The 17,411-nt window shown below is 39.4% G+C and overlaps 1 protein-coding gene across 4 annotated transcripts in view; it reads left to right on the top strand.

Annotated features, from left to right (window-relative positions):
• Nucleotides 1–852: 852 nt before the first annotated feature.
• The window catches only part of trpm6 (transient receptor potential cation channel, subfamily M, member 6), a 39,250-nt gene continuing 22,691 nt past the window's right edge, over nt 853–17,411 (top strand). For 3 of the 4 annotated variants that reach the window (XR_009826574.1, XM_062051182.1, XM_062051184.1), the window contains exons 1-11: nt 6,071–6,166; nt 6,273–6,352; nt 6,743–6,781; nt 9,790–9,979; nt 10,208–10,421; nt 11,973–12,097; nt 12,195–12,366; nt 15,893–16,067; nt 16,226–16,349; nt 16,428–16,500; nt 16,628–16,728. Coding sequence is in view for 3 of the 4 variants with exons in the window: in XM_062051182.1 (XP_061907166.1) it covers nt 6,155–6,166; nt 6,273–6,352; nt 6,743–6,781; nt 9,790–9,979; nt 10,208–10,421; nt 11,973–12,097; nt 12,195–12,366; nt 15,893–16,067; nt 16,226–16,349; nt 16,428–16,500; nt 16,628–16,728 (1,305 nt within the window). In the remaining variant the exon portion in view is untranslated. Of the gene's footprint in view, nt 1,132–6,070; nt 6,167–6,272; nt 6,353–6,742; nt 6,782–9,789; nt 9,980–10,207; nt 10,422–11,972; nt 12,098–12,194; nt 12,367–15,892; nt 16,068–16,225; nt 16,350–16,427; nt 16,501–16,627; nt 16,729–17,411 lie in introns of those variants that run through there. The other variant, XM_062051183.1, reaches the window with a different exon arrangement.

Consider the following 17,411-nt stretch of genomic DNA (forward strand, 5'->3'; position numbering starts at 1 on the left):
GTGTGTATATATATATATATATATATATACATACACATGTATATATATATATACATACACATGTATATATATATACATACACATGTATATATATATATACATACACATGTATATATATATATATATATATATATATATATATATATATATATATATATATATATATATATATATATATATATACATGTGTATGTATATATATATATACATGTGTATGTATATATATATACATGTGTATGTATATATATATATACATGTGTATGTATATATATATATATATATATATATATATATATAAGCACTGTTGGGAACAAATCTGTAAATGATGGAACAGCTCCCCCACCTGACTGCATGCAAAGTCGCACCAGAGATAATGCACAACATCATTCGGCGCGGTGCAACATACTGCATATCTTGTTTGTTTTTGCTAATATACTTGTATTGAAGGGGTCAAATAATCGCACATTATATTATTATTTTTTATTATTATTAACCATATAGAGGGTGAAATTATTATACAAATACGATAATCATCTAGTCGTCGATCATCAACTTCTCGATAATCATCGTCTGGCAACGTTGTTGTTAATTCCCACGAGCTTCTTCACAACCAGACGGAGGCGCCATATAGCCAATGTTGCCAGTTGTTTTCCAACATTTTTGTTAGTTTATTTAAAAGAAAAACTGCATTATACTGTACAGTGTAGTTATATTAATCACGGTTAGTGGTAATGTTTTACTGTAGCAACTGGTATGTATGATACTTAATTCTTTTCTCGAACAACGTTAATTTTAACCTCCTGGTACGATAATTTGTGTTTTCCCTTCTGGCAACACTGCTGTATGTCCGAATTTAACATCATTAGGAACACAACTAATCTGATGCCTTCTCCGTGATTACTGATTATTTTATGTTATTATTATTACTCTGTAGATAATAAAGTATGTTGTAAGAGCATGGTGAGAAGTTAGCAGGAAGAAAGATAAGTGTTTTGTAGGCGGGACTCTTCTATTAGTCTTGAAAAAGTCATTACCCTTTGGACTTCTAATGGCTGATAAAGCTTTACTTTTCTCGGCCACCCGTCCTACTTAAACAAACATATCTCAACCTAAAGCCTTCTTCTAGCCATGGTAAGTTCTTTATTATCATTAACTTACCTTGTGCAATCATATAAATATTGTAGTTTGTGAATTGATTTCTGAAACTTCCATACATCCATCCATTTCCTACCGCTTAATCCCTTTGGGGTCGCGGGGGGCGCTGGAGCCCATCCCAGCTACAATCGGGCGGAAGGCGGGGTACACCCTGGACAAGTCGCCACCTCATCGCAGGGCATTCACACTAACATTCACACACTAGGGCCAATTTTAGTGTTGCCAATCAACCTATTAAAACTTGTTGCTGTTTAATTGCCTTTTAGCTAGCTAATAGCTAATGTTAGCAAACATTTTATCTCATTATCATGATTATTATTATTACTAATATTATTATAATGTTATGTTAGCTACTAACCTACCAACCAAGTAAATGTCATTTGTAGGCACCATTTTACTAGATGCTATGATGTTAATTCTGTCAAAAGTAACTATCAATATGCATATTGGTCATCTTGATTAAATAGATTTAACCAGGTGTGTCCTACTCTTTTTTTCTGCTGAAAACCACAAAGAAATTGTGAAAAATATATTTATCACATTTATTTATTTTTAATTAAACATGCTAAAACTATCCTATTCAGCTCAGTGGCCTTGTGGTTAGAGTGTCCGCCCTGAGATCGGTAGGTTGTGAGTTCAAATACTATAACAATCGGACCCATTACCTCCCTGCTTGGCACTCAGCATCAAGGGTTGGAATTGGGGTTTAAATCACCAAAATGATTCCCGGGCGCGGCCACCGCTGCTGCTCACTGCTCCCCTCACCTCCTAGGGGGTGAACATGGGGATGGGTCAAATGCAGAGGGTAATTTCACCGCAACTAGTGTGTGTGTGACAATCATTGAAACTTTAACTTTAACTATTCAAACATTCAATATTTCAACATTTTCTCTTTTCAACGTTGGCCCCAATCCTTTTTCATGATATTGGTTTAGTTTGGTTGAAATGTACTTTGAACGTGTATTCAATCACAAGTGATACATCATCAGTGTTGGCTTTAACGCACTTTTTGTGTCTTTTTACGCATTGAAATTAGAAAGGACGCAAACATTTTTTTTTAACCGATTTCCGCTTTCCGCCGGCGTTTTGTTTACCGTATTTTCCGGACTATAAGGTTGAGCTCACCCACCTGACCGAAAGTTTAAACGATCACAAATACTGCATTTGTTTTCTTTTGTGTTATTTTTTTAATGAATCAAGTAACGTTTATGACAACCTTTTTCCAAAACACAATATACAATGTGAGATATAACATACATTTATCATTTGTTTTCAAAACGGTAACAAAAAAGTGGGACCCCATAAATTTACTGTGGGACCCCATTTTTATGACTTGATGGGGTCCCTGGGACCCCCTTTTGAAGATTCCTAGCGCCAACACTGATCATCTAGTTTACATACAGTATTTACATTTCTCTTTACAACATGTTCAAAAATGAGTAGAAATAATCCAATGTTAGTATATAAATGCATAGTAAATGTGTATTTGATAAAAGTCTGCACTTTGGTCTAATCCAGTGGTTCTCAGACTTTTTTCCACCAAGTACCACTTCAGAAAACACTTCAAGTACCACCAAATGACCAACATTATAATACAGTACCGTAGTCGATGACATCATTCTAGAGTTCTGCAACCTTGCTCTGCTGCACAATCGGCTGCCTGATATGTGGTCTCTATCAAACATCGTGCCAGTGCCCAAATCCTGAGACCTCTCGAAGCCAGACAACTACCGAGGCATCAGCTTGACCTGTATCACTGCGAAAGTCTACAACCGCATGATCCTAAACAGGGTCCGGCATGCAATCGACCCTCACCTGAGAGTAAATCAGAACGGCTTTCGAGAAGGACGAACAACTACAGCCCAGATCTTGGCACTTAGGAGATTGACTGAGGAGGTGAGGAAGGACAACCTGACTGCAGTCCTATGCTTCATAGACTTCAAAAAGGCATTTGACTCGATACATCGAGGCACGATGGTGAAGATCTGGAAGGCATACAGTATTCCTCCGAACCTACTCCGAGCAATAGAGTCCATGTACGCAGGAACAAGGGCCAGGGTGGTGACCCCAGATGGCAACAGCGAGGAGTTTGAAATCCTGGCTGGAGTTATACAAGGGGATACACTAGCCCCCCTCCTCTTCATCATAGTCCTTAATCATGCGCTGAGGAAGGCAATAAATGGGCGAGAGCAGGAACTTGGCTTCACGCTGACACCAAGGAAGTCGAGTCGACAACCGGCAGTGGTCCTGACAGACCTTGACTATGCAGATGACATCAGTCTGCTCTCCAACAACGTGGAACAAGCACAAGAACTCCTACACAAGGTAGGGTTAGAGTGCGCCACGGTTGGCCTTAGGCTAAATGCCAAGAAAACTGAGGTCATGACCTACAATGTTCCACCAGAACATCAACCTCTGATAACAGCAGGAGGCACTGTGCTGAAAGAAGTTGAGGGCTTCAAATACCTGGGCGGATGGCTCAACTCAACTGAGCAAGATTTAAAAGTGAGGAAGGCACTTGCATGGAGGGCCCTGAACGGCATGACCAGTGTATGGAACTCCAACCTCCCCCGCCAAATCAAACTCAGCTTCTTCTACGCCACAGTTGAGTCCGTTCTCCTTTATGGCAGCGAATGCTGGACCCTGAAGCCAACCCTGGAGAGGTCTCTGGATGGTTGCTACACCAGGATGCTGCGTGCAGTGCATAACATCAACAAGAGTGCGCACGTAACCAACAGAATCCTCTACAAGGGAATACCAAGGGTGAGCGAGAAGATTGCTGTAAGGAGAATGAGACTAGCAGGACACTGCCAAAGGCATCAGGAGCTGCCAGCCAGAAAATTGGTGCTGTGGGAACCAACACATGGGCATCGGTCAAGAGGACGTCCAACACTAACATACGTGGACATACTCAAGAAGGATGCAGGAGCTCAGAGTACCAAGGAACTGGCCAAATATATGGAGAATCGGGATGACTGGAAGCAACGATGGAAGGCTCGTCTGAGGACGACCTAGAGAGAGAGAGAGACCGTAGTAAGCCTAAGTATTCATTAATAACAAAGCAGAGGTTTTATTTAGCAAGCATATTGTAACATTACACACAGTTTGAACAGCAACACTGTTTTTGTATATAGGAAAATACAACTTTTACATTACCGTACAACATTTGATTAAGTGATTCTTTGGTGTGGCAGCACGGTGGTACAGGGTTTAGTGCATGTGTCTCATAATACGAAGGTTCTGGGTTCGATCCCCGGGCTCGAGGTCTCTCTGTGTAGAGTTTGCATGTTCTCCCCGTGACTGCGTGGGTTCCCTCCGGGTACTCCGACTTCCTCCCACCTCCATAGACATGCACCTGGGGATAGGTTGATTGGCAACACTAAATTGTCTGTCTATCTGTGTTGGCCCTGTGATGAGGTGGTGACTTGTCCAGGGTGTACCCCGCCTACCGCCCGAATGCAGCTGAGATAGGCTCCAGCACCCCCCGCATCCCCAAAAGGGGCGAGCGGTAGAACATGTATGGATGGATGGATGGATTCTTTGGCCTACCACTAGATCGAGCCCACATATCAGTAGTGGTGCCTGTACCACAGTTTGAGAATCACTGGTGTAATCTAATATTCCTTGTTGACTTTAATGGGGATTGGATGATGTATTATTATACGATTTATCACAAAGCTAAAATGTACAATTTTTATTATTTCTTAAAAGTGTGTGTTTACTAGATTTGACAAACATGGTGTGTGTTGTGTTATGTTCCTCTTCCCAAACCTTTATTTTCATGTGAACACATCTTGATGTTTAGTGTTTGTGGAAATGGGGCCTTATTGTTTGGTATAAAGGAAACATAATGGGTCGCTCATGCAGAATTGTTTTTTTGCTGATGTCCTAAATCACGGGTACCAAACTCACTTTAATTAAAAGGGAAATGCACTGTTTTTTGTGGAAATTTGGCCTGTCTTTCACAACCCTTATATAAGACAAGAACGCATATGTCTTTCTTTTTTTATGCATTCTTAATTGTAATATAAAGCGAGTACGATGTGGCTAACAATGCAACTAATGGGAGTACTCTAATGCACCCATAAAGCCTTTTTAAAAAACTTGCAATAACTGCCAACAATACTCCATAAAAACTGGCAGCTTTGTTGCCAGAATTTTACCAAAATAAATGTACAATGGTTTTTACAGCATATTACTGTAAATTGGAAAAACGGTACCACTGTTTGTTTTTTTACATCAAAATCTACGGTTGTTGTTTTCATGGTGTATTACTTTACTATAAATGGAAACATGATACCACTGTAATTTTTTTATTGGTAAAATACTGGCGACTGAGCTTTTTTCTGCCATAAAATCTTTTGTCATTTTTATAGTGTACAATATGATGAATAACTTGCTTTGAAATCAAGCAAATATTTAAGAATGTATTTCTATTTTAATAAAAAAAAAGGCTGGAATGTATAATATATTTTTTGCATTAAAAGACAATATTGAAATTTAAAATATATGCAATAGATGTATTTGTTTCTGTCAAAATGAAAAGAACAAATACATTTAGTAAGAAAATATATAGTACTTTTTTGACACACATAATTTACAGGCTTTCGCAGGCCATATGCTGTCCGGCCTTGGGTTTGAAACCTAGGTCTTAAATGTTCCCTAATATGCGTTAGTTATTTCGACTGATATTGATTTTCATGGACAACAGTGGAATTAAAATGGCTTTACATTGGTGATTTGTTACTATACCCTTTGGAGTTTGCATGTGTGTGTGTTTGTGACTCTGGGAGGGCACCAACCTCAAACATGTTTACAGATCTCAGGAAGGGGATGTGACGTGTGTATGTTTCCGACCAACAATACACCATTGTTAAATGTTGCTGGGAAACGGTGCTCAGGAGACACAGACCTTGAGAAACTGGGAGAATTGTGACAAAAACACTAGGAGTCAAGCTGACCTTTACAGTGCATGAAGCTGATGATCTAAGCTGCCGCCATGAGCTCATTGGTGACATTTTATTGGGAATATTTTTGCATTTTTCTCAGAAATATGGATGTGACAGTAAGCTGCTCTGGTATAAGTGTAACAAAACATCTTCCTTCCTTTTTTGCAGTCATGCAAGTCGTGGATGGAGGAAACGTTCTCCAAGAGAGAATGTGTGAAGTTTATCCCTTCTTCTCGAGATCTACACAGGTATAGACGCAGCGATTGTTTACACAGTTGAGCTCTAAAGTGCAAGATTTAGTGATGATATAATCTTTGTGCTGATCTTTAATGTATTTATTTGTTTGTTAGTTATTTAGTTAGAAACATCCCTGAAAAAGTTACAGTATGTCATGGGCAGATTTGAATTGAACTTTCAGGAAATGTCATAAATGGGATAAGGCACAATTGATTACATTTTGGGGGTGATCCAGATCACCGTCTGGATTGAGGATGTTTTAAAATGTTTCTTTACTATTGGGAGATAAGTGAGTGCTTTTGTAGTTTATTAATGTTTTTTTTTTTTGCACATAGTTCTTCTTTTCAGAAAAAGACACCAAGTTGACGCTTTGATAACTTGTAATTTCCCATGTATTACAGATGCATCCCAGTGTGTCAAGTATGCCAAAACTTGATCAGGTACGATTTACTGTAAGAATATTTGCTACCCCTAACGCAGGGGTCGGCAACCTTTACCACTCAAAGAGCCATTTTGGCAAGTTTCACAAATTAAAGAAAATAATGGGAGCCACAAAAAATTTTTTAAAATTTAAAATGAAAAACACCGCATACAAAGCTTAAATTGCTTTGTGCTATGTTAACCAGGGGTCTCAGACACACGCACCGGCACGCACCTTAATATGGAAATTTGATGTTAGTGCGGCCCGCGAGTTTTGAATGAATGGCGCTTGATAGCGTCATACTTGCCAACCCTCATTATTTCCGGGAGACTCCCGAATATCAGGGCGTGATGGCACTGCTTTTGGCGCCCTCTACAGCCTGCCCAAATAGTGTACCTGCTCGACCACATGTAGAATGCAGCTTCAGCTTGCTCACGTAAGTGACAGCAAGGCGTACTAGTTCAACAGCCACACAGCTTACACTGACGGTAGCCGTATAAAACAACGTTAACACTGTTACGTTACAAATATGCGCCACACTTTGAACCCACAAAAAAAAAGAATGACAAACACATTTCTGGAGAACATCTGCACTGTAACATAACATAAACACAACACAACAAATACCCAGAATCCCATGCAGCCCTAACTCTTCCGCTCAACCGACGCACGGAGGGGGGGAGGGTTGATGTGTGGGGGGGTTTGGTGGTAGCGGGGGTGTATAATCTAGACCGAGAGTTAGGGCTGCATGGGATTCTGGGTATTGGTTGTGTTGTGTTTATGTTGTGTTACGGTGCGGATGTTCTCCAGAAATGTGTTTTTCATTCTTTTTTGGTGTGGGTTCACAGTGTGGCGCATATTTGTAACGTAACAGTGTTAAAGTTGTTTTATACGGCTACCGTCAGTGTAAGCTGTGTGACTGATGACTAAGTATGCTTTGCTGTCTCCTACTGTGCAAGTAAAAGCAACATACAACATGTGGCGGGCTGGCACGCTGTTTGTAAATGCTATAGAGGACAATTACTGCAGTGCAATTAGGGCACGCCCTTAATTTAGTAATTAGAGTGAAAATAGGATTATATTTGCCCTGGGAGTTTTCTAGGAGAGGCACTGAGATCCATAAGTCTCCTGGGAAAATCGGGGGGTCGGCAAGTATGCAGCTGAGCCGCATCAGAGTGGTCAAAGAGCCGCATGCGGCTCCGGAGCCGCGGGTTGCCGACCCCTGCCCTAACGGGACAAGCGGTAGAAAATGGATGGATGGATGGATATACTTGTATGTCACACAACATATTTTAACCAGAAGAATGACTTCCCATTCCAGTGAAAATACAGTAGGCCTGATTTACTAAAGGTTAATGTTTACTAAGACTTGTGCAAACTTGATAGCGCACGCAAAGCTGATCTACTAAATTTGTGTGCAGAGGATTGCAGGATAAGGAGTGCAATCCATTAACTGTGTCTGTCTTCATGTGTATATATAATTTAGGTTGATCATCAGAACACCCATAATACTGGGAGGAGGGGATGCAAATATAAATTTTCAGCTTGCGCTACATGATTTTTTAAGGCTGAACTCTACGTGCAAACCGGCACAGTTACACAAACGACTGTGAGAAAAAAGGTGATTGTGTTCCAAAAACGAACAATGGACAGAGAATCCGTCCTCCGTGTGTGTGTCAACATACTGTATTTGAGCTGTCAGAAATAAAAAATATTAGACAAATCGTCTATTCAGAAATATCATTTTATAGTTTTGTAGTGTTGGCTTATTAAGGGCTGATTAAAACAAATCCTATTGATGTGTTTTGGTGTTTGCTGACATTTTTTTTAATGTTGTTAGTTTTTCTATTTCGGAAATACATTATTATAATACATGTACTATATGAAAAAATGTCTTCCAATATGCATTTTCTTGCACTTGGATCATTCCAGGCTCATGAATGCCCTATTGTGTTGTGATGGTCCACCGCCTCCCTGCAGAGTATCAGTGCGCTAAAAATAGTTTCTGTTGTCTATAGATAGAAATTCCATACTGCAGATAAGGTGTTAAATATCATTGATGGGTGCTGCTTGTTCAACAACGTCGCACACAGGTTGGCGAGCATAATAACATGAATATGGAGGAAAATTAGTTAAATAGGCCGGTCTGCACCACTTTTGCACTTGTTATTATTTGTGCATGCAGTCTTAGTAGATCAGGGCCTGTTACTGGTATTAAGGTATACCGGGGTATGAAGAAGTGACGCTTTCAAAACCACTTAAGTAACGTTGCCCCAGTAGTACTTGCAAAAACCTCATTTAATCTACGGGATGCCTATGGAACCATAGAATTTTTAGTTGTACACGCAATCTTAATAGATCACACGCAACACGCCCACTAATATTGTACATATAATATTGTATACATAGTTTGCTCATGCTGTTTAGCGCGTGGTGTTTTAATATTAGTAGATCGGGCCCTTTGTGATTGCATTTATTTGCTTTTCTTTTGTTTGTTTTTTACAAGGAAAATATCTAAATGTCAGTTGAGTTGCAGGTTTAGCTACAATATACTGCATTAGAATTGCATTTTATTGTTACTTATTTAGAACTATCCATCCATCCATCTATTTTCACCCGCTTGTCCCTTTCGGGGCCGCGGGGGGTTGCTGGAGCCTATCCCAGCTGCATTCGGGCGGTAGGCGGGGTACATCCTGGACAAGTCGCCACCTCATCGCAGTTATTTACAACTAATTCAGTTGTTTTTTGTTATCTTATTTTCTCTTTAAATACATATGTTCCACTTTTATAATGTTCTACTATATTGTTTAAACATTACTGTTAAACAGAAAATGTATTTTTTTCTTTGTTTCAATGAAGATATTTCAAATAACACATTTTAGAGCGATAATAATAATAATACTATACTGTGAAACTGTGATATTTTTGCCCAAGGTTATCATAACGTCAGGACTTCATATCTCAACCTTGCCTGTTTTTGACAGACTCCCTCACCACCCTATTAATTGTAAACTGTCAATTGTCTAGGTGCTGCTGTGGTCGTCTGATAGTGGAACACTCTTGGCAAGAGTCCCCTCCCCCCACAGTCATCTGTCCTGGTCCTGGTCAGGATGAGGCGGAGGACTGGTCCATGGAACGCCACACCAGTGTCAGTCCCACAGACTCCTATGGTACCATAGACTTTCAGGACAATGCAACACGCGTCTGTCGGGCTAAGGTCAGTGTTTTGACAGTGCAGTATGTGGGCTCAAGGCCAATAAAGGTCGCTTCTTTCTTTCTTTTAAAGTCACGGTTAACGCTTGTTTCAACGTAAACACCAGTTGGGTTAAGACTTGATCGTATCTTTAACTAGACAATTATGGTGGCAATCAGTAAAGTGAACCAGAATAGAACATCTAGAGATGCCAATAGATATTTGCAGTAATTTCATGTGCATCCTCTACAGTTTGTGCGTGTGGCTGTGGACACAAAACCAGAGGCGCTTCTCCAACTGATGCTGAAGGAGTGGCAGATGGAGAGACCCAAGCTCCTATTCACTGTCCATGGAGGCTGTGAAAACTTCACCCTCCCTCCCAAAGTCAAACACTCCTTCAGTAAAGGTCTGATAACGGCAGCTCGCAGCACAGATGCATGGATACTTACTGATGGTATCAATACTGGTAAGTGTTTTTTTTAACATAATAGTTTGTGAACAGTGTGCTTAAAATAGTAACTAAGATTTTTTGAATTACGGTAAGTTTTATAAAATATAAGTCTTCATAAGTAGGGATGATACTCAAAACCGGTTTCCCGGTTGTTCGATAAGAAAAGAACCGAGTCCTCGGACTCGAATCCCTTTTTGAGAACCGGTACCCGTTATCGAGACCACTATAGTAAAGAAAAAGAGTTGGTTCTTTATTCGAATCCCTGGGACCAATCCCGTCCCGACCAGGAATGCCCCTTAAGACATCACAAAAAATTACGTCACGTAGCTCAGTCATTAGGAGCAGATAGGGAAAGCAGGAAAAACAATGGACCGGAAAAAGCGCTCCAAGGTGAAATAAAGTTCAAAACAAAAGGTATAATCCAATGAATAACTTTACTGAGAGATTTGAGCAGGGTACAAACACATGACGGACACTTTTACGACCAACCGGAAACATAGCAACCAGGCTAGCAACGCACCTCCTTTACGGCAGCTGTCGCAACGTTCTTAAAGCAACCGCAGCACATACATATATGACATCTCCCTTTTTTAACTTTTGTTTTTCTTTCCTTGTAAACAAAACAAAATCACACTGTATATGTGTTGTCTGTCTAATTATAAATAATGCAGACAAGGCGTGTTGGCTGAGTTCTTGACGTTTACTTTCACAGCGTGCTCATAACCTCATTCTTAGCTGCCGGGTGGAGACATGCAACAACACTTTTCGGGGCTACCGCGCATGCTCGTCACTCCCGTTGCATGCTGGGTAGTGTAGTTGTTATATTCCTAGCTCATAACATCACATCTTTCCCCCTATAAATAAATAATGTTAACTCAATAAAGTGTATTCATTTTTTTAGCTTTAACTTTTCATTTTTTAGCATTGTAACCACATTTGCAAACAACTTTTCTCTTCCTAGAATTTTCTTTCAATAAAGAAATAAAGTGCAAAAATGTCAAAGCATCATAACAAAGAGTTATTTCAAATAGCAGCAGAAGTGCACTTTTTGGAGAGCTGTATTATTTTCAGTTTTGTGCCCAAGGGACTGATTTTATTTAACACTATATTATTATTTATACACCTATAGTGATCACAGAGACAGGTTGTTTTTGTGTTACTTTATATTTATTTATTTATTTTTTTTTTTTTAGGGGGGTAACAGTCAATATTTATTTATTTATTAGATTAAATTTTTTTCTTATATAATAAAAGTGAGCTTTTGTTAAACCAAATATTGTGTGTTTTTTTCCATATACAACAACCTATCTGGACTCGATAAGAGAATCGATAAGGAATCGGTTCGATAAGACGATTCGATAATAGGCTCGAACTCGATAATTTCTTATCAAACATCATCCCTATTTATAAGTAACAGTATTTAACTTTGTTGGCAGTAACACATTGAAATGTAGCCACAGAGGATGATATTTGATGTCAACCTGGGCTGAGTTAAATTTCACATTTGTATAATTTGGATAGTTAGATGCTTGCTGTGCAATCATCTACTCTTGGTAACTTCTTTAGGTGTGTCCAAGTATGTGGGTGAGGCAGTGAAAACCTTTGGTGGCCACAACTTGAGGAAGAGGAACACGGTTGGGATCACACCATGGGGAGTGATTGACAACAACACAGACTTAATAGGAAGCGATGTGAGGAATCTAATTGTGTTTTAATAATATTCAATAATATTTGAAAGTTTTTAACAATACACCACACATCTTTTGCACGCTGCTTTACGTGATTTAGGTCTTCAGGCCCTACCAGCCACTGGGGAACCCTTTGAGCAAGAGAGCTTGTCTTAATAGTTTTCACTCCCACTTTCTCCTTGTGGATGATGGAACTTTGGGGAAATATGGTTGCCAACAAGGCCTCAGGAGGAAGCTGGAGAAACACATTCAGCTACTGAAGATCCACCCTCGTGAGTAGTGTGTTTTTCACAACAAAGACAAAGTGGGAAAAGCAGAATGGTTTTGGTGTCACTTCTTTGCCTGTCTTTTCCCCTAAGCAGTAAAGTTGTCAACATGTACTAACATAACTGACTCTATCACTTTGTTTTACTATCCCTCTATAGGGTTATTGTTTACATATTATCTACTAAAAGTGTCAAATCGGTACTTATGAAACAGTGCAGAGCTTAAACGAAGCCCGAACCAAAAAGAAAACATAAACATTTTGTTCAAAAACAACTTTTTATTTTTATGCAATATTGTGACATGCAAGTTGAACAAAACACTAGTTTAGATACTAACACAATTATATAAATAAAATAGAATATGAATAAAATTAATTGAGCAAATGGAAGTTAAGTGTAATAAACTGCATGTGTTGTCATATTCCATCCATCCATCCATTTTCTACTGCTTATCCCTCTGGGGCTTGCTGTAGCCTATATCAGCTGCATTTGGGCGGAAGGCGGTGTAAACTCTTGACAAGGCGCCGCCTCATCACAAGGCCAATATAGATCGACAAAATTGACACTCACATTCAGACACGAGGGCCAATTTAGTGTTGCCACTCAACCTATCCCTAGGTGCACGTGTTTGGAGGTGGGAGGAAGCTGTAGTACCCAGAGGGAACCTACACAGTCACGGGGAGAACATGCAAAGTCCAGAAAGAGATCGAACCCAGGACCTTCCCATTTTGAGGCACCAGCACTAGCCCCTGTTCCACCGTGCTGCCATTGTTGTCATAATGATGTTCAGAATCCTGGTATTTGTAAACGCACCTTGTCCTGAGTGTGATTGGTGTGTAATGAGGAATTGTTGTCTTGCTGGTATGGAGAGCGGCCGAGAAACGTATTTGCGAGTTTGGAACTGACTACTGCTGTTGACAAGGGTCTGCAATTAAGTTTAAAAGGGGACCTGCAAAGATTTTCCTCTTTTTAGACTGGAAATTGTTGTTGTCAAATCATTTGGCTCATGCATTTAGCGGTGTTCTTGCATGCAGTTTTGTAAGCCTCTGAGCACTGAGTTGTGGAGTATTTTCTTTAACAGTGGGTCATTTGTGATGTCAAAGATTGAGATGGTTCTTATGTGGACATTCTCGGACATGCTGTGTCGGTAAACCTCCTCTCTCTTTGGTGAGTCAAAACAGCTGAGACTGCTGCCGCTAAAGCTTCTATACATTTTTTCTTGTTACATGCCTGCTCTATGTCTATAGAATATATACTATAAAATGAATATTTCGGTGTTTAATTGTCCACGACATTTGGGCGACTCCAACAGAAAAAGACATTACGACATGGTTTGAAAAACACAAGAGTAGGGAGGATTAAGTATTATTTTCATATAATCTTGGCATGCACATAATATCAGATGTGCGACATGCAGTGACATAAATGCTGCTAAAAGCAGCTTTTTGTCAATGCAACTCTATATCGATCTGAGTAGGCAGGTGTACCTAATGTGACTAGCGAAGGTTTTTTTTCGACTGTGACTTAAAAATAAAGCTGTGATTTTTGTCTTCAACACATTTACGTAACAGTGTACATCTTCAAAAGATACATTCTGATACTTTTGGAGAGGGCGGGGCGATAGCAATCAGGTAATGCCTCCACATACGAACAGCTTGCAGATAGACTTAAAACCTGGTTATACAAGTGATAGTAGAGAAAAATTCTGAAAAAAATTGTCTCCAAAGCATATCCATCCATCCATCCATTTTCTACCGCTTGTCCCATTCGGGGTCGCGGGAGGTGCTGGAGCCTATCTCAGCTGCATACGGGCGGAAGGCAGGGTCCAAAGCATATCAAAAAAATATTATTTAGACCACAAGGAAGTGTGTTCAATGTATATTAGAATCTTCATAGGCCCCCTTTGAAAGAGTGTCAAACTTTGTGTGCTTCTGTCAGGACCCTTTATTACTTCCAAGACGTTACTTGCACAATGTCACATTCAAACACTTGTTGCAGGTGGCTGAGTCTGCATTCATTTAGCAACGGAAGGAAGCACTAATAGCTACTTTGTTTTTCCATCTGGTTACCTATGGAGTTATATTTGTATCCTAATTTAAGGTCACAATGGCAAATTTGTGAGCACAGAAAAACATTTTTTGCAAGCACATACATGCGATTTTGAGAACAAAATAAACTCAAGTGATAAATATAACTGTTTGGGTGAATACAAATGTATTTTGTGCTTAATTAATGTGCAAACATGCAGACATGTTAATTTAGCACAAAACACATTTATATTCGGTCAAACTATTTTATTTTTCACTTAGTTACATTTCTTCTTAAACTAGCATGTCCTGTAAGTGCTTGCAAAATACATTTTTCTGTGCTCAAAATCTGCCTTTTTCAACCTCAAAATTAAAGCACAAATATAACTCCATAGTTACCATCGTTTACATCGCACCAAGTTGGTCTGTAAGTTTAGGGTTAAGCTTGTTTTTTTTTTAGAAATAAAAACTGCTTCTCTCTTAAAGTCAGAAAGAAATTAGTGACAGCGACTATCTTGCCTGTAATTGATTATGGAGACGTGCTTTATTTTAGTGCTTCTAAATGCCTCCAGTCCTTGGACACTGTTTTTCACTCAGCACTAAGGTTTGTTACTGGCTGTCGTAGTCTCACCCACCACTGTCAACTGTATATGAAGTCAGACTTATCTTCATTGAGTGCACGCAGATACACACATTGGCTGACTATCATTTATAAGGCTCTTTTAGATTTAATACCTCCATACTTGTGTACTTTGTTACAAAGAAAAAACAGCTCTTATACATTACGTTCTAACAATTTGTATGTTTTAACTGTTCCCCATGTACGGACTAAATTTGGCAAAAGAGCTTTTGGCATTGCTGCCCCTATGGCATGGAATGCATTGCAGACGAAACTGAAACTCACTGAACTACTTCCATTTGGAGCCTTCCGTTCTGTCCTGAGGGACAGACAGCAAGAGACTTTTGCATAGTGCCTGTGTTTTTAAAAGGTGGAAATCTTTATTGTTTTACAGTTCTCTTTTATGTATATTAAAATGTATGTCTTAACGTATTACTTTTTTGAAACTGTTCTGTGACATGTGCTGTTGACCTCTTGGCCAGGTCACCCTTGTGAAAGAGATCTTGATCTCAATGGGTTTCTTATCTGGTTAAATAAAGGTTCTAAGTTTTTGTATCCATCCTTCTGGGCTCTATTGGTGTACCAAGCACAGTGGTATAGTAACTAAAATCAAATCAAAACTGTATTAAATTAAGAATTGAATGAAAAGTCCCCAAAACATGCATTATCTCAGATAATAAAAAATTAAAAAATTGTAATAAACAACTGTCTTCTATTGTTATATTTTATCTTCAGTGGTTTGTTCCACTTGAATTCATTGGCGAAACGTGCTGTGTTGTGCGACTGCGATACTACACTGCTTACACCTCCACACGCTGCCGTGGACACTGCTCCAAACCATATTGTGTGCTAAACAGTGTTTTATTATATTCTCTCCACTCTGTAGGATTGAACCAAAGGGTGCCGATGGTCTGTGTGGTAGTTGAGGGCGGCCCTGTCATTGTGTCCACAGTGCTGGACTATGTCAGCAATAACCCTCCTGTGCCGGTGTTTGTATTTGAAGGATCTGGCAGGGCTGCTGACCTCCTTGCTTTCTTACACAAGCAGACTGCTATTGACAGGTGTGTATTTTGTACACAGGTAATATTAGCGGTGGATGATCTCATGATTTGTGTGTAAAAAAAAAAAAAACCCACACTCACACATTGCAATGTTGCCTCTGATTCATGAAATGTGTACAATTTGCCAAACATATTTACGTAGAATTCTTGTTTTCTAGACAGTTAGATGCAGATATTAAACAGGACTTCCTTGTACGGATCAGAGAGGTGTTTGGAGTAGATAGAGAGGAAGCATCTCGCCTTTGCACTCTCCTCTTGGAATGCATGGATCACAGACAATCTGTAGGTGAAAGTGCAATTAAATGCAATATGTTATGATTGGCACTTAAATCCACTGATGTATTTAACTATGTATTTAAGATCACCATATTTGATTCTGAGTCAGATGACCACGTGGCCCCAGATGCAGCCATTTTGACCACCACGCTCAAGGGTATTAAACTCAACTTTTTGACATTTAGACTCACCAGGATAGCAAAACAAATTAGTAAACGAAACATCAATCAACGAGGTGTAAAACAAATGAGTATAAGTGTTCCATTTGTCTATGTAATAAACAGGCACAAAAGCCAGCTCTGCAGAGCAGTTGAATGTGACTCTAGCTTGGGACAGGGCTGACATTGCACAGAAAGATGTTCTAGTGCATGGACAACATTGGCAGGTACGACTGAAGACTGTGGCTGCATTTACAACACAAGTTAATGCATAAACTCTGATATATATGTTTTGGTTTCAATATCACTGCACTGTACTGTAAACTTGTGGCAATACATTTTTTTGTTTGTCGCCCTTGCATTTCAGTCTTGAATGTTAATTATTTATTATTATTAGACTCCTGCGGTCTCTCCGCACAAACTTTGGTGTGACAGAGAGCCAGCAGTTGGTTTCTATCGCAAACATAACCATGGCCAAAAGGCCCCCCTGCAGGAAGATTAAAAATTTCACAAAAAAAGCACCCAAAATCCGTCATGAAAGTGCCACCAGCCCTTGTTGCGCAGTGTCGAAAGGACCCGAACCAAAAGTAAAAAAACACACAAAACAACAAGACATCAAAAATACAAAAAGAGGACACATATGTGCGCAGAGCTCCTGCAACCAGCAGCCACTACAGCGGTGCCATCTTGGGGAAAAAAAATATCTATTGAGGGTTAAGCCTCTTCTGTCTTTAAAACCTAGTGACACCTCGGTTTTGTATTTTTATAAAGGGTCCTTATGTGCTATGTGATGTAAAAGTGGCTTTTTTGCCATTGTTCATGTTGTAAATATTTCCGTAGTTACATTAGTTTGACATTTTATGATTTTATGGAACTGAAAATAATAGGGTTCTCAACTGACCTAACTTAT

This window comes from Entelurus aequoreus, linkage group LG06 (assembly GCF_033978785.1).
Source record: "Entelurus aequoreus isolate RoL-2023_Sb linkage group LG06, RoL_Eaeq_v1.1, whole genome shotgun sequence".
Lineage (NCBI taxonomy): Eukaryota > Metazoa > Chordata > Actinopteri > Syngnathiformes > Syngnathidae > Entelurus > Entelurus aequoreus.